This window comes from Furipterus horrens, unplaced genomic scaffold, assembly GCF_987537825.1.
Source record: "Furipterus horrens unplaced genomic scaffold, mFurHor1.1.pri manual_scaffold_9, whole genome shotgun sequence".
Classification (NCBI taxonomy): domain Eukaryota; kingdom Metazoa; phylum Chordata; class Mammalia; order Chiroptera; family Furipteridae; genus Furipterus; species Furipterus horrens.
Window position 1 is genome coordinate 71,056,265 of NW_028327179.1, and position 26,716 is coordinate 71,082,980.

Here is a 26,716-nt window from a genome sequence, read left to right on the forward strand (position 1 = left end):
CCCTAATCATGTGCCTTTATTTGGATCATGAAATCATTGTGTCTTTGACCCTTTGCCTTGGGTTTCTTCCATATCTTCCATAAATATGAAGAGGATTCATAATATATTGTATAGTGTCTCAAAGGAGCACTCAGAGCTACTAAGCAATCTTTTCTTTTATTCCTTGCTGACCTCATTTTGCATGCCCTACTATAACAACTTAAACCTCCTCATCCTCCACCATGAAGTCCTTAATCCCTCTCTGTATCCATCACTTTCAGCAGGTAGTCATATACCGTAAATTATTTTTAAAACATTGAGATCATGTGCCCTGAACTCCTTCAGTGTCCCTGTAGGAGACTGATTTTTCATTCATCTCCTCTGTCTCAGGTAGAGTGACTTGTCTTATGTTCCACGGATCTTGGAAATGCCTCTTTTTGCTCCTTTGGAATGCTGCCCTGACAATTTTTGTCTCACTCATTTGCCCTTTTTGATATACCCACTCTCTAAACTCAACCACTTGCAGCTCTCCTGACCAGGCCATGTGCTCTCCTCTGCCTCTATATCTTCACACAAAGTACTCTACCACCTAGGAATTTCCATTGTCCAGCCTCCATCGACTTAGCTCCGGCATCACTTCCAGGTTAGCTCCACATTGTCATAACTGTCTATCAACCCATGCCTCCACCAGGTAACTGTGAGCTACCGAGGAGAGGCACCATGTCTCTGTATTTCCACCACTACCACATTGCCTGGCTCTTAGTAGATACCATTGAATGTTAGTGGATGAAAGGGATGTCTACAGATAAGCGTATGTCTTTCCCACAATTTAAGAATAAACTCGACCCTGGCTGCTGTGGCTCAGTGAATAGAGCATCAGCCTGCGAGCCAAGTGTCGCTGGTTCAATTCCCAGTCAGGGCACATTACTAGGTTGCGCATCAGGTCCCCAGCTGGGGGCACGAGTGAGAGGCAACCACACAGTGATGTTTCTCTCCCTCTCTTTCTCCTTTCCCCTCTCTCTAAAAATAAAATAAATAAACAAACAAATAAATAAATAATTTAAAAAAGGGAAAAAAAAAGAATAAACTCTTGACCCTGATATTGCCTTTCCTTTAACAAACATCCTACTTCCTTATGACGTGTTCAGTGCCACTAGTGAATCTGCTGAAAAACTACTCATGAAAGTCAACAAAGAGCTTCCACATGAATCACATACTCCTTGATGCCTCTCACTTGGTCTGGCTTCTGTGACTTGATGCCTCACTAAACTTACCTTTATTGACTCCTTCACTGGCTTCTCCAATGCAGGTATTTCCCAAGATTCAGTTCACTTTCCTTCTCTTCTTTCCCTTGTCTCTGCATGAACATACTCTCGATTTTAATCATCACGTCTGTGCAGATAATATGCAAACTTTTTTCCTAGCCAAATTAGCATCCCAGTCACTCTAGGAAAACTGAGTCCTGACTATTCATTTTTTCTAGTGTCAAGATGGCGAATATTTTGCACTCCTGCTTCCACTTGCCACTGTCTCACCCAAGATGGATACTGGCTTATTCAAGACTGTGTCTATTTCACAGTAAGGTCAGGCTTTTCCTCAGAATCCTTTTCTTATTCTCCTCTATTTTTTGACACAAATACTCTTAACTTCTTGGAATCTTTATTCACTTATTCTAGATACCTGCATCCTGGTGAACAATGTAAAATCTACTAGTCATTGCTATAGTAGAACATTTTCACTCACATCTCAAAATCATATCAAACTCAACATGTTTAAAATCAACTATTGTACCCCTGGCTGGGGTGGCTCAGTGGATTGAGCACTGACCTGTGATCCAAGAGGTCACCAGTTCGGTTCCCAGTCGGGGCACATGTCTGGGTTGCAGGCTGGACCCCATTTGGGGGTGTGTGAGAGGCAAACACACATTGATGTTTCTCTCCCCTTCTTTCTCCCTTCCTTCTCCTCTCTCTGGAAATAAATAAAATCTTTAAAAAATAATAATAAATAAATAAATAAATAATAAATAAAATCAACTATTGTATCCCTCAGTCTTCAGCCCATCTTTCTCCTATTGACTGCTTTAATTTTGTAACTTGTTCTACTTTTCCTCAAATGAGCATTAATAATCTTTGTCTTCTCCTTTGTACTCCATCAATTTAGTTGTCAATCTTATTTATTCATGTACGTCTCTCATTCATCCCTTTCTTTCTATTCTTGTGGCCACCATCTTGTTGGCCCTTACTACCTGGTTGTGTGCTATAATAATGGCAAGTCAGCTGGTCTTCCTGTTACCAGGTTCTCCCTGCTGTAAACCACTTTGCCTCAAGATCAATCTTCTTAGAATAAAACCTGGGTTATATGGCTATCCAGACCAAAACCCTTCAATGACTTTCTCTTACCACTTAAATAAAGACCCAATTCCTAAAATTTAGTATAGTTATCTTTGATTTTTTTTTTTTGGTCCAAAATATTTGGATTTAAGTTCTGGCTATTATATTTACCTATTCTGTGACATTGAATTGATTGCCTGATTTTTACTCATTTACTTAACATGTGTTTATTTAATATCTACTATGTTCTAGATTCTATGCCAGGTACTTGGGATAAAGTGATGAGCCAAATAGATCTTGTCCTTGCTTTTCTGACCTTAGAACACTATAGACTTGTCCCTATTTCTCATAATCGTAGTAATCCCAAGTACAGACCATGCCTCCCTCTCTTGATGCTTTTAGCATTTGTTTTGTGCTATGCAGGGTATTATAAAGCTATATATTACAATAGTCCCTCTCTATATCGCAGTTCACTTATCGCGGCCTCACTGTATCGCGGGATTTTAAAAAATATTATATTTAATTATTTATCGTGGATTTTTCGCTATATTGCAGAATTTTGCAGTACTGTATACATATGTTGTTAAAGTTACGTAGGTTTAAGAATGTAGAGTATGTTTAAGAACATAAGTACTGTTTATAAAAGTGTGGAAAAGATTAATAAGGGAGTGGGAAAGGTTAATAAAGCCTTAAAATATATATAAATACTAAAATAAATGTAAGGTTCCTACTTCGTGGATTTTCACCTATCGCAGGGGGGTCTAGAATGTAATACCCATGATAAGTGAGGGAATATTGTATAGTTATTTGCATATGTGTGTTATCTCTCAACCACATTGTAGGTTCACTGAAGGGTAGGGGCCATCTCCCATTTCCCGTAGTTCAAGCACAGAGGCAAAAAGCTATGCACATACTAGTTGCTCAGTGGATTCTGTTGTTATTTTCATAGATCAAGGGTTAGACTTTGGAATAGCTATAAGACCAATATGTTTTTAGATGCTCCCTTTGTTCTGTCAGAATTATACATTTAAAAAAGGAAATAAATAATAGATACTTAGTTTCTATCCATTTAAAGGCATGTTGGAAGGACTACCCTGACTATAATTATTGTAAGTAGAATTTACAATGTCTATAACTTGTGCACCTTAAGTTTTTGAAAACTGAATCACAACTCCACTCTGCTTCCTAGTAGAAATATTGTCCATGTGCATACAACAGAATGCAAAAATGATGTTCTTCTTACTAAATAGCTTTGACCTGGCAATTAGCAATATGCTGTTTTTCCCTGTGAAATAAGTCTAGGACTTTAGTCCTGAAGATTAATTTTATTTTATACATTTTCAGCTTGCTGTTTTTATCTTCCCATGATCTTATATTGTTAAGAATTTGTCTATTCAAACAATAGGTCAACTATAGCCAAATTATAACCATAGCTTTCCTCTGCACACAAAATCTCTTTATAAACACCATGTGATCATTTGTTTCTAGAACTTATTATTGTTTTCTTCCAAAATGAAGTTAAATTTAGCCTAGTAATTCTACATGCTCCCAAGAAAACAATGCCTACTATGATTTCTAGAATAAATGAATCTGAACCACAATTTCTTTACTTGACTAACTGGAAGAGTTTGAATATGATTAACTGGGAGAGTTTGAATATCAACCTAGTCATTAACCACAGATACTAAAGCATATTAATCTACCACCAAGGGGTTAAGAAAGAAATTTGCCATGTTTCTGACTTCATTGTTGAATGAGTCTAACTTAGTAGTTCTATCATCCTTAATACAGATCCTTGTTTGTATCTCATAATGGTTCTCTAAAATTACTTGTTCTGGCTTGAGTTCTAAAATTAAACTATGTGGAGTCATGTCCAACTGCACAATGCATCTTTATGTGAAACTAGCTAGAGTTTCTATTTTCACATAATGTAAAATTTCCGATTAGGAAGCTGTGTTTCTAATAGTTTAAGCGGTATAATTATTTGTTTCTTCTTTGTTTCTAATGACAACTAAATTGCTCTTGCCTTGAATGTGTTTTGGCAGATAAACTTGTCACCATGAAAACCTCTGCTGGCCTTGCACTTGGCATCCTTGTGCTTCTGTTTACCTTGGTGCAGAAGAGTGATGGGGAATGCAAGGAGGCACTAGTAAAATCTGAGATGAATGTGGACATGAAATATCAGCTTCCTAACTTCACTGCAGAAACGCCCATCCAAAATGTTGTTTTGCACAAGCATTACATTTACCTTGGTGCCATTAACTACATTTACGTTTTAAATGACAAAGATCTTCAGAAGGTTGCTGAATACAAGACTGGGCCCATGCTGGAACACCCAGATTGTTTCCCATGTCAGGACTGCAGCCACAAAGCCAATTTTTCAGGTTCTGTTTGGAAAGATAATATCAACATGGCTCTTCTTGTTGACACGTACTATGATGATCAACTCATTAGTTGTGGAAGTGTCTGGAGAGGGACCTGCCAGCGACACGTCCTTCCTCCCTACAATAATTCTGACATTCAGTCGGAGGTACATTGTATGTACTCCCCACAGGCAGATGAAGAGCCCAGCCGGTGTCCTGACTGTGTGGTGAGTCCCCTGGGAACAAAGGTCCTGATGTCCGAAAAGCAGCGGTTCATCAACTTCTTTGTGGGTAATACCATAAATTCTTCTTACCTTCCAGATTATTCATTGCATTCAATATCAGTGAGAAGGCTAAAGGAAACACAAGATGGTTTTAAGTTTTTGACAGACCAGTCCTATATTGATGTTTTACCTGAGTTCCGAGATTCTTACCCCATTAAGTATGTCCACGCCTTTGAAAGCAACCATTTTATTTACTTTTTGACAGTACAGCGGGAAACTCTTGATGCTCAGACTTTTCACACAAGGATAATCAGGTTCTGTTCCATAGACTCTGGGTTGCATTCTTACATGGAAATGCCTCTGGAGTGTATTCTCACAGAAAAGAGAAGAAAGAGATCACCAAGGGAGGAAGTGTTTAATATTCTCCAAGCTGCATATGTCAGTAAGCCTGGGGCCCATCTCGCTAGGCAGATAGGTGCCAACCTGAATGATGACATTCTCTATGGGGTGTTTGCACAAAGCAAGCCAGATTCTGCTGAACCAATGAATCGCTCTGCCATCTGTGCATTTCCTATCAAGTATGTCAATGAGTTCTTCAACAAGATCGTCAACAAAAACAATGTGAGATGTCTCCAGCATTTTTATGGACCCAACCATGAACACTGCTTTAATCGGGTAAGTCACACAGGTTCCCCACTTACAAATTATGAGATATAATCATTAAAAATATCAGTCTAGAAAAGAACACTAAGGGCCTTTTGGTGCTTGGTAAATGGTCTTAATCCAAATTATTTCCTAATTCTTTCCAAGAAAATTTAGAAAACAAATCTTCATTTAGAAGTAAAATTATAGAGCTTAGGGAAAAAATGTAGTAATTAAAAGAAAAAAATTTTATAATTTAGGTATGCACACTTGCCAACACTTCATATTTTTAAACTTATTTCTCATATAAGCTTTAGTAAAGTTTACATAAAGTTCAGTACAACAGCAATTTCTATAAAATGTGATTATTAAGATCCCAATGCAGTGTTTACAACATTTAAATTTAGACACTCAAGTTAATTTGTGAGTTTTGAAAGCTTTTTTCTTATGAGGCACCATTTGCTCACTAATATCCTAATGAAGTCTATTTGTTTTGACGTTACTTAAAAACAGCTAAAAACAAAACAAAAAAATCTTCCAAAATGTTGGCAAATAAAACATTTTTAAATGAGCTAATATACTTCTCTAAATAACCTAGAAAACTAGAGAGGAAATTTTGCTCCCAAATCCCTCCTTTTTTTTTTTTTAATGCACATAAACAAACACATTTATTATATTTATTTGTTTTGAACATCAACTTTCACTTGTACAAATGTAAGTTTCTTTTACTGTTATGTCTGGTAAAACAAGCTTCTGACATCCCATTCTCACCTGTGTCCTTCTGAGAAAAGAGTGCAGGAGCAGTGTTACAGCATATTCCCCAATAAAAATAGCCCTGGAATGTTTCTGATTATGTCTCACAGAATAGATAATTTCTATTTCTGTTCTTTTTAAAAAACTTTTTATTTTCAGTTACAGTTGACATACATTATTATATTAGTTTCAGGTGTGTACCCCAGTAATTAGACATTATATAACTTACTAAGTGATCATCCCAATAAATCACGCAAATATCTGACACTATATATTTACGAGAATATTATCGACTATGTTCCCTATGCTGTACTTTATATACCATGACTATTCTGTAACAATCAATTTGTACTTCTTAATCCCTTTACCTTTTTCACCGATTTTCCCAACTCCACTCCCTTCTGGCAGCTCTCAAAATGTTCTTTTTATCTATGAGTATGTTTCTGTTCTGGATGTTTGTTTGTTTTGTTTTTTAGATTCAATTGTTGATACATATGTATTTATTGTCATTTTATTGTTCATATTTTTAAAATTCTTCTTAAAGAAGCCCTTTAACATTTCACATAATACTGGTTCTGTGGTAATGACCTTCTTTAGCTTTTTTCTTTTCTGGGAAGTTCTTTTATCTGTCTTTCAATACTAAATGATAGCTTTGCTGGGTAGAGTAATCTTGGTTGTAGGTCATTGCTTTCCATCACTTTGAATATTTCTTGCCAGTATCTTCTGGCCTGCGAAGTTTCTGTTGAGAAATCAGCTGACAGTCTTATGGGAGCTCACTTATAAGTAACTAAACACTTTTCTCTCACTACTTTTAAGATTCTCTCTTTGTCTAAGCTTTTGTATTTTAATTATGATGTGTCTTAGTGTGGGACTCTGGGTTCATTTGGTTTGGAACTCTCTGTGCTTTCTGGATTTGTATGTCTTATTTCCTTCACCAAGTTAGGAAAGTTTTCTGTTGTTATTTTTTCAAATAGGTTTTCAATTTCTTACTCTCTCTCTTCTTCTGGCACCCCCATGATGCGAATGTTGGTACATTTGAAGTTGTCCCAGAGGCAGGCTCTTTATACTATCTTCATTATTTGATTTTTTTTTCTTTTTGCTGTTCTAATTGGGTGTTTTTTGTTTCCTTATATTCCAAATCACTGATTTGATTCTTGGCTTCATCTACTCTATTATTGATTCCCTATTAATTATTCTTCATTTCTGACTATCCTTTTTAAATTTTGTTGAACTTATCACTAAGTTCATTGAGCATCCTTATAACCAGTGTTCTGAATTCTGCATTTAACAGATTTCTTGTCTCCATTTTGCCTTGTGGTTTTTTGTTTGTTTGTTTGTTTTGTTTGTAGTTTTGTTCTATTGTTTTATTTGGGACATGTTTCTTTGTCTCTTCATTTTGGCAACTTCCCTATGTGTGTTTGTACATGGTAGGTAGAGCTGCTATATCTCCCAGGCTTGGTAGAGTGGCCTAATGTAGAAAGTGTTTTGTGGGATCCAATGGCACAGCATACCCAATCACCTAATCTGGGAACTTGAGGTGTACCCTCTGTGTCAGCTGTGTACACTCTCCTGTAGTTGAGCCTTGATTGCTGTTGGCATGTCAGTGGGAGGATTTTATCCCCAGGCCAGTCATCTGCAAGGACTAGCTGTGACCACTGGCCCCTGACCTGTGAACACCATGGTAGATCAGCTGTGCAGAGGTTCACCTCACAGAACAGGACTTACTTCATCTTGGCTCTGGTGCCTGCTGAGTCCATCCCCTGAGTATGTCACTTGTGGAGATGATTAGATGATGGTGCTTCAATGTTGTCTGAGGCTGTGCACTGGCCTGGAATCTCCTGAGAGGAGCAGAACAAGATTATCTGCTGCCTGTGTTCTGCCTAGCACCAAGCAGCATGAGCTACAAAGTGATCTGCAGATGGCTGATACTTATGCTGGGCTTGGAGATACCCAGGCAAGGCCAAGCTATGAACCAAGGCTGCCTGCTGCTAGTGCCAGGTGTGAGGCCACTTAGCAACAGGTACAAGGAACACCGAGGCTGTATACTGCTTGTTTGAGAGATTTTAGGTAAATCTGAATTATGAGTCATGACAGGACATTGGTATAGAAAAGCCACTGGGAACAGTGTGAGTGGGCTTGAAAGTTGGGTGGGGTGGGGCCCCAGGGAATCACCAGGGTGGGGAAAACAGTGTAAGCCAGGCTGATCAAAACTCAGATATGGTACCTACCTGCCAGCTCTGGGGTGGGAGGTGCTTGTCAAAGGAACAATGGCCTCTGCCAAACCTTTCTGGGAGAAAGCTTTCCCTACAGATCTCACTCTAATGCCTGACAATTCAGTTCCTCCCTGTATGTCTCTGGTTCCTTTCAAGCCACTGTCCCAGTGCTGGAGCTCAGAGTGAGTGAGTCTGAGTAAGTCCATGTATGGGCCCTTTAAGAGGAATGCCAGTGATTCCAGAAGAACCTCGGTCTCCCTTAACCTCTATCCCAGTTGGTTTTCACAGCCAAAAGTTATGGGAGCTTCTCTTCCTGGCAGTGGAACCCTGGGCTGAGGGGCCTGGTATGGGGCTGGGATCCCTCGCTCCTCAGGGGGGGGTCTCTGCATCTGAAATATTCATCCCAATTTTTACCTACCACATGTGGGTTTGGGACCAACCCATTCCTCATCTCTGCCCCTCCTACCAGTCTCTTTGTAGCTTCTTCTTTATATTCTTAGTTATAGGAGTTCTGTTCAGCTAGATTTCAGGTGGTTCTGAATGATGGTTTTTCTGTAGTTCAGTTGCAATTTTTATGTGGTTGTGAAAGGAGGTGAGTACCACATTTACCTATGCCACCATCTTGACCAGAAATAACTTTTTTTGACCTTGACATCAGTCATGACTTCCTACTTGAATAGACATGTATCTACCACATTCTAGTTTGGTACTTTTTATCTGATTGGTCTTTGATATTTATAACTATAATTTTTTATTCGTGGAGGTATTATTTTCATAGCAAAAGACTGGAAACTAAGTATCCAGTAATAGAGTTTTGTTTTTGTTTTTAATTCTCACCAAAGGACATTTTTCTCATTGCTTTTTCAGAGAGAGAGAAACATCTATGTGAGAGAAGCATCCATTGGTTGTCTCCCATAAGGGCCTGGACCAGGGATCCTACAAGTCCAACCCAAGGGTCACACTCGCCCGCACCCAGACCAAGGATCAAACCCACAACCAAAAACACAACAAATGCTCCAACCAACTGAGCCACGCTGGCCAAGGCCAGTAATAGAGTTTTGGTTGACTGAAATTCATGGTACATCAATACACTCATGGAAGACAATGCATCTAAAAATGAAGGAGAAATGATCTCCAGAATATATATAAGTGAAAGAAGCAAAGTAGAAAATTATATATATAGTAACCAACTTTTCTGTAATAAAGGGTGAGGAGATATATATATATATATTTCAACCATAGAAATTGCCATTTTTGCTGGTAAAATGATTAATTATTGGAAATTTTATACAATTCAACATAATATAAGGTGGAGGAGACAAGGATGGAAAAGAGACTTCTCTGAATACATTTGTTATCTGTTTTAAAAAAACATTTTAAATAGTTTATTTTTATTGTATTTTTTGTTACATATTTTTGACATTAGAATCACAGGAATCTGTCTTATACACTGAAAAAAGTAAATTTAACTTAAAATTCCTAAGATTTTAATTTAAAGTAAAAACAAAGAACCTGAATATATGTCAAGTTAATGATGTAGTTGCACAGAGAAGAAAATTATTTCAAGTGATTCTACAATATAGCATATTTGCTGTACTAAATATATATAATGGAATATATTTTAAGGACAAAGAAACCTGCAGAGAGATCTAACGCCTTATACAATGGTTATACTGCTAATAGAAGGCTTTATATTAGTATTTTAAAACTATGTAGTATAGCATAAAGTAATAAGTAATTATGTTAATGATATTAGAAACTAAGATTTTCAGTATAAGAGAAATATAAAATCAAAGACATTAATATAAATAAATCTTAACATTAAATTTGAACTTAAGCCCTGGCTGGCGTGGCTCAGTTGGTTGAGTATTTTTTAAATTTATTTATTTATTCTTTTTGGGGTCCCTGCTCTATAACACTTCCACCCTCTCAGACCCAAGACCTTCTACAATCTTATAAAGGACAATGGGCAAAGGTCTTGTGCTCCTCTAGCTGCTTAGAGCTGGACATGGTTGTTGACCTACCTACCCTTGGGTCCAGAAATCCCCAATAAGAGGTAGGGTATGGAAGGAAAGGTGGCCTTCCGACATGGGGAAGGATCTTGCAGACTCCAGGTCAGTTGGCTGACCCTGGACCTTTCAAAGTCCCACATTAGAAAAAAAAAAAGGCTTCTTTGGAGAAAGGTATGTAAGGCACGTTACGCCTGTCCAAAGCCCTTTTCCCACTATATTTAGCCTGAGCTGAGGGGAACATTCTAGCCTTCCCCCCTCTCAGACTGCTGGGTCCCCTCTGTCCAAGTCATTAGGATAGAAAAGAGAAACCAGTTTTAAAGTGAAGCCCACAGACCACCCCATACTTCACAAACCCAACCACTTAGTTCAGCCAAACTATTGAGTCTCAGGAGGCAATGATGAAAACAGGATTAAGTGAGGCCTATACGTATAGACAATCACTCAGGTAATGAGATCATAGGCTTATGCCCTATGAAAACAGAACACACATGTTAATTTACACAACATAACCCACAAACCAGTCTCTAAATCTGCAAGACTGTATTATTGGGAAGACATCTAGTTACAAGGCATTTGACATTCTTCGTGCCTGTAAATTAAGCATTTTTGATGATATCACAGACCTAGTTTAACTTTCCAATGAAAACAAACTTTAAAGACAGCTGCACTAGTTTATAGTCTACCACTGAGCATTGTGATTTCCTTGAATCGCGATTTTTCTCCTTAAGATTACCCTACTTGTCATCAAAGGGACAGCATTAAGTCCAGTTTTGTTTTGTTTTTTGTACATATTATTGATTATGTTGTTACAATAGTTCCAATTTTTTTGCATTAAGTCCAGTTTTAATTTATCCTGTTCATTTGCATAAACACAACAAGAGCAGCAAATGATCACATATGATGAACTTACACAAGGAACCTTTAGGGTTACTTTTAATCTGACCTTCAGGACACAGAAACTGAGCCACATATCAGAAATTCACCATTGACTGTAAACACCTGTCTTTCCCAAGTCCTTCAGGTTTTCCATTAGGCTTTAAGGTTCCTTCTAGCCATTTTCAGATAAGCAACCTTAGTTCCTTTCCTGAAAAGATTGCCATGAACCGTACAACAAACCAAGGTACCAGGCCTTTTTTCCCATTGGCTTTTATTGCCTTCAAAAGTCAATCAAAGTTCTTTGGGGCTTTTTGGTAACAACCAGAGCCCAAGCATGCTTCCTTTAGACATGACATTGCAGTCAAAGTCTTGGTCAACAAAACCTCTATTAACAACTGGTCTTACTAGTTTTATGCAAAGAACCTTATGTTATTACTTCTTCAGAATGCCAAATCCTGAAGGTATCAGGTAGGGAGAAAAATATACAGCATGAAGGAAAATGCTTTACATTTTCCTTTGTTCACTTCCCTACAAGTGAGGTTTTTTGGCGGGGGGGGGGGGGGTCTGGCTCATTTATTAATTTATTTTGCTTTCATTTTGTCCCCCTTAAAAATGTTTGTTTGTTTGTATTTCTATTACAGTTGTCCCACTTTTTCCCCCATTGCTTCCCTGCACCCTGCCCACACCTTCTCCCACAGTCAATCCCCACCCCGTTTTCCATGTCCATGGGTCATTTATACATGTTCTTTGACTAGACTCTTCACCCTCCTACTCCTCACCCTCCCTCCTCCCCCCTTGTCACTGTTAGTCTATTCTTGGTTAACATGCATCTGGTTCAATTTTGCTCATTTGTTTGTGTTGTTCATTAGTTTCCTGTATTAGGTGATATCATATGGTCTTTTTCTTTCAGTGCCTGCCTTATTTCACAAAGCATAATTCTCTCTAGTTCCATCCATGTTGTTGCAGATGGTAGAAGTTCCTTCTTCCTTTCTGGTACATATTACTCCATTCTGTGAACATACCACAGTTCTTTGATCCACTCGTCTACAGATGGGCACTTAGGTTGTTTCCAGAACTTGGCTATTCTAAATAGTGCTGCTATGAACATAGGGGTGCATAGGTTCTTTTGAATTGGTGTTTAAGGATTTTTCATATATAATCCTAGCAATGGAATTGCTGGTTCAAAAAGCAGTTCCACTTTTAGTTTTCTGAGGAAATTCCATACTGTTTTCTATAGTGGCTGCACCAGTCTGCATTCCCACCAACAGTGCACTAGGGTTCCCTTTTCTCCACATCCTCACCAGCACATATTATTTGTTGATTTGTTGATGATGGCCATTCTGACTGGTGTGAAGTGGTATCTCATTGTGGTTTTTATTTGCATCTCTCTGATGACTAGCAATGTTGAGCATTCTTTCATATTCCGATGGATCCTCTATATGTTCTATTTGGAGAAGAGGTCCTTTGCCCATTTTTTAATTGGGTTGTCTGTCTTCTTGGTGTTAAGTTGTATAAGTTCTTTATATATTTTGGAGATCAATCCCTCGTCTAAGGTAAATATGTTTTTCCATATGGTTAGTTCCCTTTTTATCTTGCTGATGTTTTCTTTTGCTGAGCAGAAACTCTTTAGTTTTAGGTAGTCCCATTTGTTTATTCTTTTCTTTATTTCCCTTGCCTTAGGAGATGTATCGTATCGGCAGCCATCCGTCTCGAGAGACGATGGTGTAGCTTCTTAAGAGTCTATCTGCACCGCCGAGAATGGCTGTGCAGTCCAACTCGGGAGTGACACGGTATCTGTCTCCTCCCATGTTGAATCGACATCTTGCGATGACGCTGGAGTGTCCTTTCCAGTGAAGCTGAAGCTACAGAGCCTGGGCAGGGTGATATGGAGGGTCTGCTGTTGCCCATGCAGCAGACCCCACCTCTCTTCGCAGCTGAAGGGTCCAAGGGAAAGACGGAGTCAATACAGCTTGGTTTCAGGTGCGCCGCAGGAGTTGCCGGTGTTGACTACAATGTCAAACCGCCTTAGGGACTCCGGCTCCGGATTTTCTGTCGGGGTTTACTCCCTTAGCCTTTCCCCTGAAGAGGTATGCCGCAAGGCAGCGGAGGTTTTTTGGAGTCAGAGTTTTCCTTCTCTGATGTGCCCTGACTGGAAGATCGAACCAGCGACACTTAGCTCGCAGGCCGACGCTCAATCCACTGAGCCAAACTAGCCAGGGCTTTAGGAGATGTATTGGTGAAAATATTACAACATGGGTATCCGAAATTTTCCTGCCTATGTTTTCCTCTAGGACTTTCATGGTGTCATGGCTTCCATTTAAGTCTTTGATCCATCTTGAGTTTATTCTGGTGTGTGGTGTAAGTTGGTGGTCCGGTTACATTTTTTTTTTCACATCCTTATCCTGCTCTCTCAGCACCATTTGTTGAAGAGGCTCTTCACACTCCATTTTGTCTTCCTTCCCCCTTTGTCAAATATTTGTTTACCATATGGACTGGGGTTTATTTATGGGCTCTCTATTCTGTTCCATTGGTCTGTATGCCTGTTCTTATGCCAGTACCAGGCTATTTTGATACCGTGGCTTTGTAGAATAGTTTGATGTCAAGTATTGTGATTCCTCCTGCTATGTTCTTCTGTCTCAAGACTGCTGTGGCTAGTCAGGGTCTTTTTTGGTTCCATATAAATTTTTGAAGTATTTGTTCTAGGTCTGTGAAATATGTCATTGGTATTTTAATAGGGATTACATCGAATCTATAAATTCCTTTGGGTACTACGGACATTTTAATGATGTTGATGCTTCCCATCAATGAACATGTGATATGCTTCCATTTATTTGTATCTTCTTTAATTTCTTTCTTCAGTGTTATGTAGTTTTCCGAGTACAGGTCTTTTATCTCTTTGGTTAAGTTTATTCCTAGGTACTTTTTGTTGTTGTTGTTGTTGCTATAGTAAATGGGATGTTTTTTCTAGTTTCTCTCTCTGATATTTTATTGTTGGTGTACAGAAATTTCTTCAATTTATGAATGTTGACTTTGTACCCTGCTATTTTGCAAAATTGACTTACTATATCGAGTAGTTTTTTAGTGCAGTCTATAGGGTTTTCTATGTACACTATTATGCCATCTGCAAATAATGACAGTTTTACTTCCTCTTTTCCAATTTGGATGCCTTTTATTTCTCTTTCTAGCTGTGGCTAGAACTTCCAAGACTATCTTGAATAGAAATGGAGAGAGTGGACATTCAGTCCTGTTCCTGATCTCAGGGGGAATGCTTTCAGTTTTTGTTCATTGAGTATGAAGCTGGCTTCAGGTTTCTCATATATGTCCTTTATTATGTTGAGGTATGCTCCCTCTATTCCCATTTTACTGAGTGCTTTAATCAGAAATGAGTATTGTACTTTGTCAAAAGCTTTTTCAGCATCTATTGATGATCATGTGATTTTTGTCTTTCATTTTGTTTGTGTGATGTATTGCATTTATTGATTCTGATTATTAAACCGTCCTTCCATCCCTGGGATGAATCCCACTTGATTGTGGTGTACGATCTTTCTAATGTGTTGCTGTATCTGGTTTGCCAATATTTTGTTGAGGATTTTAGCATCTGTGTTCATCTGTGATATTGGTCTGTAGTTTTCTTTCTTTGTTGTGTCTTGACCTGGTTTTGTAATTAGAGTAATACTGGCTTCATAGAAAGAGTTTGGGAGTCTTCCCTCTTCTTGGATTTTTTGAAATAGTTTGAGAAGGATAAGGGTTAGTTCTTCCCTAAATGTTTTGTAAAATTCATCTGTAAAGCTATTCGGTCCAGGGCTTTTGTGTGCTGGGAGTTTTTTGAATATTGCTTCAATTTCTCTATTTGTTATTGGTCTGTTCAGGCTTTCTGCTTCTTCTTGATTCAGTTTTGGAAGATTATGTTTTCAGAAATGTGTCCATTTCACTTAATTTGTCAAATTTCTTGTGATACAGTTGTTCATAATGATTTCTTACAATCCTTTGTATTTCTGTGGAATCAGTTGTGATTTCTCCTCTTTCATTTCTGATTTTACTTATTTGGATCCTTTTATTCTTGATGAGCCTGGTTAAAGGCTTGTCAATTTTGTTTATCTTTTCAAAGAACCAGCTGCTACTTTTGTTGATCTTTTGAATTGTTTGTTTAATCTCTATGTCACTTAATTCTGCTCTGATCTTCATGATTTTCTTCCTTCTACTCACTCTGGTCTTTGTATGTTGTTGTTCATCTAGTTCTTATGACTGTAGGATTAGATTTTTTTAGTTGAGATTCTTCTCTCCTTTTTAGGTAGGCATGTATTGCTATGAACTTTCTTCTCATGACTGCTCTCACTGTATCCGATAGGTTTTGGGTTGTGTGTTCATTATCATTTGTTTTCAGAAACTTTTTGATTTCTTCCTTGATGTCATTGTTAACCCATTTGTTATTTAATAGCATATTATTCATTCTCCATGAGTTTGAACGTCTTTGAGTTTTTTTTCCTTGAGGTTGCTTTCCAGTTTCAAGCCATTGTGATATGAGAAGATGCTTGATATAATTTCAATTTTCTTGAATTTGTTGAGGCTTGTTTTGTGTCCTATCATGTGCTCTATATTTTAAAGTGTTCCATGTGCACTTGAAAACAATGTATATTTTGCCTCATTGGGGTTAAAAGTTCTATATATATCAATTAAGTCCATTTGATCTAGAGTGTTGTTCAATGCTTCAGTATCCTTGGTGTTTCTTTGTTTCCAAGATCTGTCCATTGCTGACAGTGGGGTGTTAAAGTCCCCTACTATGAGTGTGTTGCTGTCTATATTCTTCCTGAGGTCTTTCAGGATTTTCCTTACATATCTGGTTGCTCCTATGCTGGGTCCATATATGTTTACAAGGGTTACATCACCTTGATCGACTTTTCCCTTACTAAGCATTATGAAATGCCCTTCTTTGTCTCTTTTTATGGCCTTTGCTATGAAATCTGTTTTGTTTGATACAAGTATTGCTGCCCCAGCTTTTTTTCATATTCATTTGCTTGAAATATTTTTTTCCATCTCTTCACTTTCAGTCTGTGTAGATCTCTTGTTCTGAGGTCAGTCTCTTGTAGTCAGCATAGATATGGGTCATGCTTTTAATGCATTCAGATACCCTATGTCTTTTGACTGGTTCATTTAATCCATTTACATTTAAGGTTATTATTGTTAGGTACTTATTCATTGTCATTTTCTTCTTTGTACCTGTGTTCCTCTCTGTCTCTCTCTGTTTCTTCATTTTCTTGAAGCAGACCCTTTAGCATCCCTTGCAATGCTGGTTTGGTGGAGATGTATTCTTTCATCATTCTTTTGTCTGGGAAACTCCTTATTTCACCTTCCATTTTGAAAGAGAGCCTTGCTGGGTAAAATATTCTTGATTGTAGGCCTTTGTTTTTCATTGTTTGGAATGTTATTTTGCCTTTCCTTTCTGGCTTGTAGTGTTTCTGTTGAGAAATCTGATGATAGCCTTATTGGAGCTCCCTTGTATGTTATTAGCTATTTCTCTCTTGCTGCTTTTATGATTGTCTCCTTTGTCTTTCAGTGTTGCCATTTTAATTATGATGTATCTTGAAGTGGGCCTGTTGGGGTTCCTCTTCATTGGGACCCTCTGTGCTTCCTGGACCTGCGTGACTTTTTTTATCACCAAATTAGGGAAGCTTTCTGTCATTACTTTTTCAAATAGGTTCTCTATTCCTCCCCCTCCTCTTCTCCTTTTGGTATTCCTATGATATGGATATTATTATGTTTCTTGTTGTCCTTTAGCTCTCTTATACACTCTTCATTCTTGTTCAGTCTTTTTTCATTTTGTTGCACTGTCTGGGAGTTTTTGTCTACATTGTCCTCCAGCTTGTTGATCTGATCTTCTGCTTCCTCTAGCCTGCTTCTAATTCCTTCTACTGTGTTCTTAAATTCAGAAATTGTATTCTTCACTTCCTCCTGGCTCTTATTGATAGCTTCTGTGTCCTTTTTCATGCTGGTGTAATTATCAGTAAGTTCATTGTAGTTTCCCTGGAGTTCTTTGTAGTTTTCTTTGAGCTTGCTGAACTCATTGAACTTCCCTATAAACCACGTTTTAAATTCCACGTTTGATAGTTTGCTTTCCTCTATTTCATTTAGCACTCTTTCTGGGGATTTCTCCTTTCCTTTCTATGGGGGGAGGGTTGTTTCTCTGTCTCCCTATTGTTGTGACTCTTTTTGTTTGTTGCTGCTCTTATATTGATCTGCACTTCCTGGATCTGCTCCTGGTGGCGTTAGATCATGTACCAGACTGGGCCTAGGCAGCCTGTTGGAGACTACCAGAGATCTGTGGCCTTTGTCTGTCTCCTTTAGTTGTTAACCTATTCAATCTGTGATTAACCATCAGGCTTCAGCCCCAAGGGTGGGGGAGATTAATTCCTGCAGACGGGGCTTTTGCTTCCCCTCAGGATGATGCCACTTGGAGAGGAATGGTCTGCTGCAATATCAGGAATGAGTCAGCACTGGGACTCGGTTCGCTGAGCCCTCAGTTCTCTCCTGAAAGCCACCACCCCAAATTCTCCCCAAGCATCTGTAGCTCTCTCTGCCCTCCGTCTGCTTGAGCCCAGGATAAGTGGGTGCCAAGATATTTTTATACGTGATCCGTTCAAGAGATCTTTGTCTCCAGCTCTTTCTTTCAGGCCAGAAAAATCCCTGTGGCTTTTCGCTTTTCACAGCTGGATGCTATTTTACTTTATGCTCTGTTGCTGTAGGCTGGGAAGCCCAGCTGGGGGTTTAGACCATGCCCTTATCAGGGGAAACCCCCAGCTGGTGAGCTGTTTCTCAGTCTCTTCAGCTGCCACCCATGGGAGCCCAGCCAGCCCTTCATGTCTCCACACTTCCTACCAGTCACGTTGTGATGAAGTGGCCTTTTCTGTCTGTGGTTATAAGTCTTCTCTCCAGTTATTGTTCAGTTGATTATTCCAGATGATTTCTCCACCATTAAGTTGTAATTCCAAATTGGTCCTGGGAGGAGGTTAGTGTAGCTTCCACTTACTCCTCTGCCATGTTGGATCCGGCTAACTATAAATTTTTTTATCGATGATTGTTCATACTTACATGAAATGGTATTTTCACAGAAGTGTTAGGGAAATTTTTACTGCTTTAATTTATCCTTCTAGTCATCAGATCACTTGGTGCCAGAAGAAGAGCACCAAATTGGGAGTTCATTATGGCCTTGGGCTTTCTTGGCTTCAACCTGGATTTGAATATATGGACCTGGCTATGCCTCCAAACATCATAACCACTAGTGATCATAATTGAATGAACAAATAGTACAAGTTTTCTCAAGACAGTTTGAATTTAGAAATGTACATCTTACTCCAGCAGTTTTCATTCTAAGTAATAAAAGTTATAATTGCAAACAAACATACTTTTGGTGAAAGTACTTAGTATATAATTTGCTGAGGGATCCAAGGGCATATGAATTCAGAAACATTTGGCTCACTGTTGCTGAGATGTCTGGGATGCTTCCCCAGATGAAAACTCCAAGTAGTTTTTTCATAAAGCTAGAAACTTCTGAGAAAACAAATCTGTCTTTTAGTGAACTATAGACATAACTGTCCTCTTCCCCCTTCCAAAGTCTATGAATATACATAATGTAAATACATACATATCCCAACTAAGACTTATTTCTCTCTGTTGCAAACTCTGTAAGAAGCAATGGGATTCTTCATGAGGCTACCCTTTTCTTTCACTAGAAAATACAAAAGAGTGAAAGGAAACAAAGAACCTTCAGAAATCTGTAATTAGAAAATAAAAGCATAATAGTAATAGCATTTCAGAGAAAACACTTTTCCTGTATTCAATAAATTTCCTCAGAAACACAAGTTTAAAAAGAGCCAATTAGGAATTCCTACAGGGCTCTGGAGCACATGAGCTATTTAATACTTGTTCTCTTAAAATTAAAAAGAGACAACTTATGAGATATATTGATATCTTATTATTTATTTTGCTTATGTCAGCCCCCAGATGTAAAAATACTTGTCAATTCTAGAAATTCTCAAAACAAGTCCCTTTTACAATTTTAATGTTCCAGGGGTTGTTTCCTTGAATTGATACTCAGATCAGTTTTATTACCAAGGAAAATGGCCAAAAATGCACCAGACACACCTGAAGTCATTATCATTCCCATCACAGAAATGCTTGTGGGAAACAAGATAGAACTTGCTAACATAGTCTTCTTTAAAGGGAAGCCAACTTCTACACTGGACAAATTCCATAAAGACAAATATCTTCAAACTTGTATTTACTCGCCTGTTTATCTTCTCTGGTTTCTAAAGATCAAAATTCTTCCAAGAATGAGACTACCCATATTCTAATTTTTTATATACCCATTCATTCCACCAAAAAAAAAAAAACAAACAAAAAAAAAAAACTCTTCAATAATTAGCATATCATCAGCATAAAATGAAGACACCTAGAGTCACTATTCACACAAAAACAAAATGACTTACAAGATCAAACCAGTTTGGAGAGACTCTAAGCAATAAAATGGCTTCATTTTGTCTTGGCAAATTTACTTGGCAAGATGTCAGATGACACTTCTAACAGTTTCTTGTAACTAAGTTTTTATTTTAACATAAAACTGGTGAATAGATATATATAATGTAGTTCTGTTATTAACATATCTAATCAATTAGATCTTTATGTACAAAATTAAGAAAGATGTGGTAGATATTTCTGGAGACTTCCGGCCAAGATGGAGGCTTAGCCTGACATGCTCGGTCTCCCTCTACAACTAAGAAGGAATACAACTACCTCAAAACAAAAGATAACTAGAAATTCCAGAAAATAAAACTACGTGGAAGCCCAACGTATGAAGTTATAAACCAGCGGTGCTCATCTGGATGGGTAGGAGAGGCGAGATAATGCGGTGCTGTCCATGGTAGCAGTGGGGATAGCGGCAGGACTGAGAGAAACGTCAGAGGAGCAAGCCCAGCCACAGTTGAGTCCCAGCAGCTCGCGATCCCAATGCTGGGGAGGGCCAACCCCCATTGCTGTGGACGGAGAGATCCAGAGGGTGGGGGGATGGATCCTGGTCTCTCAGTGGAGAGTAACAGCAGGAATCCATCTTAGACCCCCGCTTCCACACAAAGCGCCACAGTGCGGCAAAAAAGGTTGCCAATCGCTGGTCACTGATTGCTGCCAGTCACCAGGCAGTGACGAGTGCACAGGGTTCCGCCCCCTATAGCCTGCCCAAGAAGCAAAGCTAAACACAAATGAAGCAGACAATGATTGAAATCCTGGTGACGCAGCTCACAAGGCAGCAGATGAGAGACCTGACAGAGAAACAAATAGAAAACCTTTCTGAGGCTCAGTTCAGAGCTATAGTTATAAAGTGGCTTACAGAATTAACAAAATGTTTGAAACAAGACAGGGAAGGAACGAAAACTACTCATACTGAAACGAATGAAAACACATATGAGACAAGTAGTTAGGAAATAAAATCCAAAGATTAAATCAACAAACTGGAATAAAGGGAAGGAAAAAACAGACAACCAGTGCAGAAAGAGGAAACAAAAAGTAAGGAAAGTGAGGAGAAGATCAGAAACCTCTGGAACAGCTATAAGTCATCAAACATTCAGATAATAGGATTGCCAGAGGGCGAAGAAAAAGAACTAAAAATTGAAAAATTATGTGAAAAAATAATGAAGCAGAACTTCCTGAACTTGGAGAAGGAAATAGACTTACTGGTCCAGGAAGTACAGAGAGTTTTAGAAAAACTGGACCCAGAGAGAACCACTCCAAGACACATTATAATCATATTGTCAAAAATTAAAGATAAAGAGAGAATCTTAGAAGCAGTAAGAGAAAAGAAAAGAATTATGTACAAAGGGGTTCCAATTAGACTTATCAGCTGATTTCTCAAAAGAAACTCTACAGGCAAGAAGGGACTGGCAACTAATATTCAAAGTGATGAAAAGCAAAAACCTACAACCACGAATACTCTATCCAGAGAAACTGTCATTCAGAATAGAAGGGCAAGCCCTGGCTGCTGTGGCTCAGTGGATTGAGCGTCGGCCTGTGAGCCAAGTGTCACTGGTTCGATTCCCAGTCAGGGCACATTACTAGGTTGCACGTCAGGTCCCCAGTTGGGGGAGCGAGTGAGAGGCAACCACACAGTGATGTTTCTCTCCCTCTCCTTCTCCTTTCCTCTCTCTCAAATAAAATAAAATAAAGAAAGAAACAGAATAGAAGGGCAGAAAAAGTGCTTCCAGGACAAAGTAAAACTGAAGGAGTTAATTAGGTCCAAACCACTATTATATGAGATGTTAAAGGGACTTGTTTAGAAGAAGGAGGATCAAAACTGTGAACATTAAAATGAAAACTGCATCACAACAACCAACAACAGAAGCTAGGGAATCGAAACAAAGGCAAACTAAATAGGTAACGAGAGTGGGAAAAGGACTATAGGTATGGGGAACATATTGGGGGGAGGTCAGCAGGGAGGGGAAAAGGGGAAAAGTGAAGGAGATGGTATAGGAATTAAGAAGCATAGTAGGAGGGAATGGAGTAGACAGGAAGATGTTGAGAAGAACTATATGCACAACCAATGGACATGGACTAAAAGTGGGGGGAACAACTGGAGGGAGGGGGGGCCACTGGGTGGAGGGAAGCAGAAGGAAAAGAAATTGGGACAACTGTAACATCATAATCAATAAAACATTTAAAAAAAATAAATTGCACAAAGAATAAAAAGAAAGAAAGATCTGGCAAATTACCATATTCAGGGAGATAGATAACAGAACTCCAATTAGTGCCAACCACACCTGAGGATGGATGAAATCAGGAGAATAAATCTTATTTTAGTCGTCGTCGGCAGCCGTCCGTCTCGAGAGACGATGGTGTAGCTTCTCAAGAGTCTATCTGCACCGCCGAGAATGGCTGTGCAGTCCAACTCGGGAGTGACACGGTATCTGTCTCCTCCCGTGTTGAATCGACATCTTGTGATGACGCTGGAGTGTCCTCTCCAGTGAAGCTGAAGCTACAGAACCTGGGCAGGGTGATATGGAGGGTCTGCTGTTGCCCATGCAGCAGACCCCCCCTCTCTTCGCAGCTGAAGGGTCCAAGGGAAAGACGGAGTCGATACAGCTTGGCTTCAGGTGCGCCGCAGGAGTTGCCGGTGTTGACTACAACGTCAAACCGCCTTAGGGACTCCGGCTCCGGATTTTCTGTCGGGGTTTACTCCCTTAGCCTTTCCCCTGAAGAGGTATGCCGCAAGGCAGCGGAGGTTTTTTGGAGTCAGAGTTTTCCTTCTCTGATGTGCCCTGACTGGAAGATCGAACCAGCGACACTTAGCTCGCAGGTCGACGCTCAATCCACTGAGCCAAACCAGCCAGGGCTATCTTTTTTTAGTACATCAGCATAAAGGTGATAAATATTCTATTGAGATCCTCCTCTGAGACCACCCCCCCCCCGCCGGAATTCTCACCTTTGAATATAGACAAAAACCTTAAGACAAAGGACCCAGTGCATGCTCTGCTCCCCTGGACCATGCCAATGCCTTCCTCACTTCATTCCCCATCGTGCTTTCTCTAGAGTATGCTGTGCCTTTTCCTTCCCCTTCTTTTTCTTTCTCCAGGTGTGTTACCTTTGTCTTTCTTTTCCTAAGCTCCAAGGGCCTTTCTTGCCTCTATAACTTATTTCCTGAGCCCATGCAGCCCGGCTGGCTCATCTTTTCTACCTCTGTGACTTTCTAAATAAACTTTCTGTTATAACTGAAAAAAAAAAAGGTGGAACAGTAACTTTCTGCTAAGGCTTCTGCCCAGTCCTCAAAGTATGAGCACAGCCGCAGTGAGGTTTTCCTGGTCCTACTTGAGCTTCTTTTCATGTGCAAAAAGGGCTTCTATCACAGGATCAGACAGAGTGCTACTTAGCACTCTCTCATTTAGGGTCTTCTAAATTTAGGGATCCAGTAGGTCTGTCAGGACCGACTTGCTTATTTAAGGACCACTCATGTTGCTTTTCTCACTCTGAGATTTTATGAAGCACTAGCTATACAAACTCTTTATAGATAGATAGATAGATAGATGATAGATAGATAGATAGATAGATAGATAGATAGATAGATAGATAGATAGATAGATAGACAGATAGATAGATATAGATATAGATATATATTCTCATGTTGATGATATCACTAAAGCCCTCTTGAGTCATCTGATAGTTTTCAGAGCATATTATCCTTACCTCTAAGTTATTTTTGCTTCAGAACTCTTTGATTCCACATGTGATGCTATTCCTAGAAACTTATCTCAAGCCACAGATACCCATTCATGTAATATTAGTGTTGGTTATCAATTGTTCTGTAAGAATGTATTCTTCATAATGTAACCATTTTCTGTGTTGCTTTTGAAAGTTATTCTTAAAGGGTTTGCTTACAGTGACTTCCAACACTTAGAATTATGAGATTGTATACTCACAAATGTGTTAAATATCTTAACCTTCATTTTTTACCCATCCATCTGCAGACCTCTATAAGCATCCTAAATTAGTATTAATTGAAGTTGTTTTATACTAATGCAAAGTCCCTAAACAGTATATTATTCAAAATAAAGTAGTTGAAAAAAATGTTCCATAATATGGAAACTTGTAAAGCACCAAATTTGTGTAGGAAAAAAAAAAAAAAAAACAACCTCATTCTAATTGGAACGAACAGTATTTAAAAATTCAGGTACTTTTAAGCATATTAACTGAAATTTCCAGCCCTATCATATAAGGGATTTGTTAACATGACAATTATTCTAGGAAAAACTAGAATCAGTACACATTGGCTCAATCTCCTACAAATTATAATTAATATTGAAAAAAGGAATTTTTAAGCCCCCAAATCAGCAAAGATCCTGTTTCTTGAATTATAGTGTATCTACTAAGAGAAGTAGAATGATGCATTTGGAAATGTTCTATTTTCAATCAAATTTAAATTTAAAAGAGTTCTCTCACCTACCCAGAAAATGCAGTCATCATATTACACTATTTTTTATGCGATCTCATTATCATAGTTTTGCTCTATTTGTAAGTATTTGAAAGAATAAATGTAAACTTGTAGCAGATATTTTTATCAACATCTTGGTCATCTTTATGACTAATGATTAATCAGTTAAGGGGGAAAGTATGTCATTAGGTGCCAGACACACCTGGTTGGAAGTCCTGGCCTACTGCATACCTGCTGTATGAGTTCTACCACATTACTTAATCTGTTAGAGCCTCAGTGTCTTCATTTGTAACAGGCAGATAAGAACACCTACTTCACCAGGTTTTGTAAAAATATGGGATAATATATATAAAGTACCTGGCACAATAAGATGACCATAAACTTAGCTTTTTAGAGGCAGCATAGCCTAAAGGAACAAGACTGAAGTCAAAAGAGATCTGGGTTCAGATTTGTACCCCACCACTTTCTACCTGTTTGACCATGAGTATGTTTTTCAAACCCTTTGAACCAGCTTTCTTCCATGCAGGACTATTGTGTGGACAAGTGCAATAATGTTTGTAAAAGACCTAAACGTAGTCCATGACACTTAATAAGTAACAGCTATTGTTGTAATAAATATTTATATAAAGAAAGGCAGATCCAAATTATTGAACTGATTTCTGAAAGAGGAACATTCTGGATTTACTGATCATGAGGGCCTTTCATGTCTCTCCCTACCTGTTGTGAGTGACCCACATCCCTAATGCTTAATTTGTGCAAGTCCTTGAAACTCAAAAGCAAATAAGGAGAGGTGGGAAGTGGTGGTATTAGGGGTTGGAGACAGACAGCTGAATCAGAAACGTACTATAATCAAGCTAGAAGGTATATGATGTGCTGTTTTACCCAGCTTTCAAGTCTAACTACCAATGGCACTATAAGATGCTATGCTTATGTAATTTAAATTATACTGTGCATTAAAGAACTTGAATATAATGAAGTTTTAGAAAAACTTAACCTCATGGTTGTTTTCATCAAGCTTCCTTGTTTTTAATTACCATTTATACTCAAACACAAAAAGTAGCCACCTGCTTCCCAAAATAAAGAAAACTTGTAGTGATTTTCCATCTCCATGCCAAAGAGTGCCAGAGTTAAAGGGTCAGGACCATCAAAGGAAGAAAGTAAAGTGATTAGGACAATTTTGAATGAAAATAAAGTCAAAACAAGATGCAAACAAAGAATAATATGAATAGGCAGAAAAATAAACAAAGTGATGTTTATTACTTTTATAAAGATGATAGATGAGTAAAACTGGGTTATATTTAAATTATATAGGAAGAAAATAATTGCAGCTTTCCATCAGAAAACCACAAGGACCATTATTGATCTGTCATCCTCAGGACATATCTCATAATATTTAATAAGATAAACAAAGATTTATAACTCTTTATATGCTGTCGTCGTCGTCGGCAGCCGTCCGTCTCGAGAGACGATGGTGTAGCTTCTTAAGAGTCTATCTGCACCGCCGAGAATGGCTGTGCAGTCCGACTCGGGAGTGACACGGTATCTGTCTCCTCCCGTGTTGAATCGACATCTTGCGATGACGCTGGAGTGTCCTCTCCAGCGAAGCTGAAGCTACAGAGCCTGGGCAGGGTGATATGGAGGGTCTGCTGTTGCCCATGCAGCAGACCCCCCCTCTCTTCGCAGCTGAAGGGTCCAAGGGAAAGACAGAGTCAATACAGCTTGGCTTCAGGTGCGCCGCAGGAGTTGCCGGTGTTGACTACAATGTCAAACCGCCTTAGGGACTCCGGCTCCGGATTTTCTGTCGGGGTTTACTCCCTTAGCCTTTCCCCTGAAGAGGTATGCCGCAAGGCAGCGGAGGTTTTTTGGAGTCAAGAGTTTTCCTTCTCTGATGTGCCCTGACTGGAAGATCGAACCAGCGACACTTAGCTCGCAGGCCGACGCTCAATCCACTGAGCCAAACCAGCCAGGGTTATATGCTGTATATCTATAATATTTTGTACCCCACCATCTGAATTGGAAATGTGGAGTCAATATTGCAAATAACATGCATGTAATTACACTGGTTTGGCAGGGTTGTTGCTTTTTTACATCCTGTGCTCCAAAATGAGAGCATGTTATCCTATATGAAGAATAAGGATTCTTTATTCTAAACACTAAATATCTTGGCCATGTGCCAAATGTAATAGCTACCAAAGCAAAATCTTGCAAGAAAGAAAATGCTGAGGTATAAGAATTCAAAATACTTTTTAAAAATTCTAAGTAGAAATTTGTTAATTGTACACCTGATTCCTCTCCTTTTGTAAAGTCTTCTATATTCTCTGCCAGGCTCAGGGACTCACTGCTCCCTAACTTACTTATTT

At 38.8% G+C, this 26,716-nt stretch overlaps 1 protein-coding gene across 2 annotated transcripts in view; it reads left to right on the top strand.

The window, feature by feature from the left end:
* MET (MET proto-oncogene, receptor tyrosine kinase) overlaps positions 1 to 26,716 on the top strand; it is a 173,152-nt gene that overhangs the window by 25,064 nt on the left and 121,372 nt on the right. For both annotated transcript variants that reach the window (XM_090287400.1, XM_090287399.1), the window contains exon 2: positions 4,355 to 5,571. In XM_090287400.1, coding sequence (XP_090143526.1) covers positions 4,369 to 5,571 — 1,203 coding nt within the window. In that variant the 5' untranslated portion in view covers positions 4,355 to 4,368. The remainder of the gene's footprint in view (positions 1 to 4,354; positions 5,572 to 26,716) is intronic.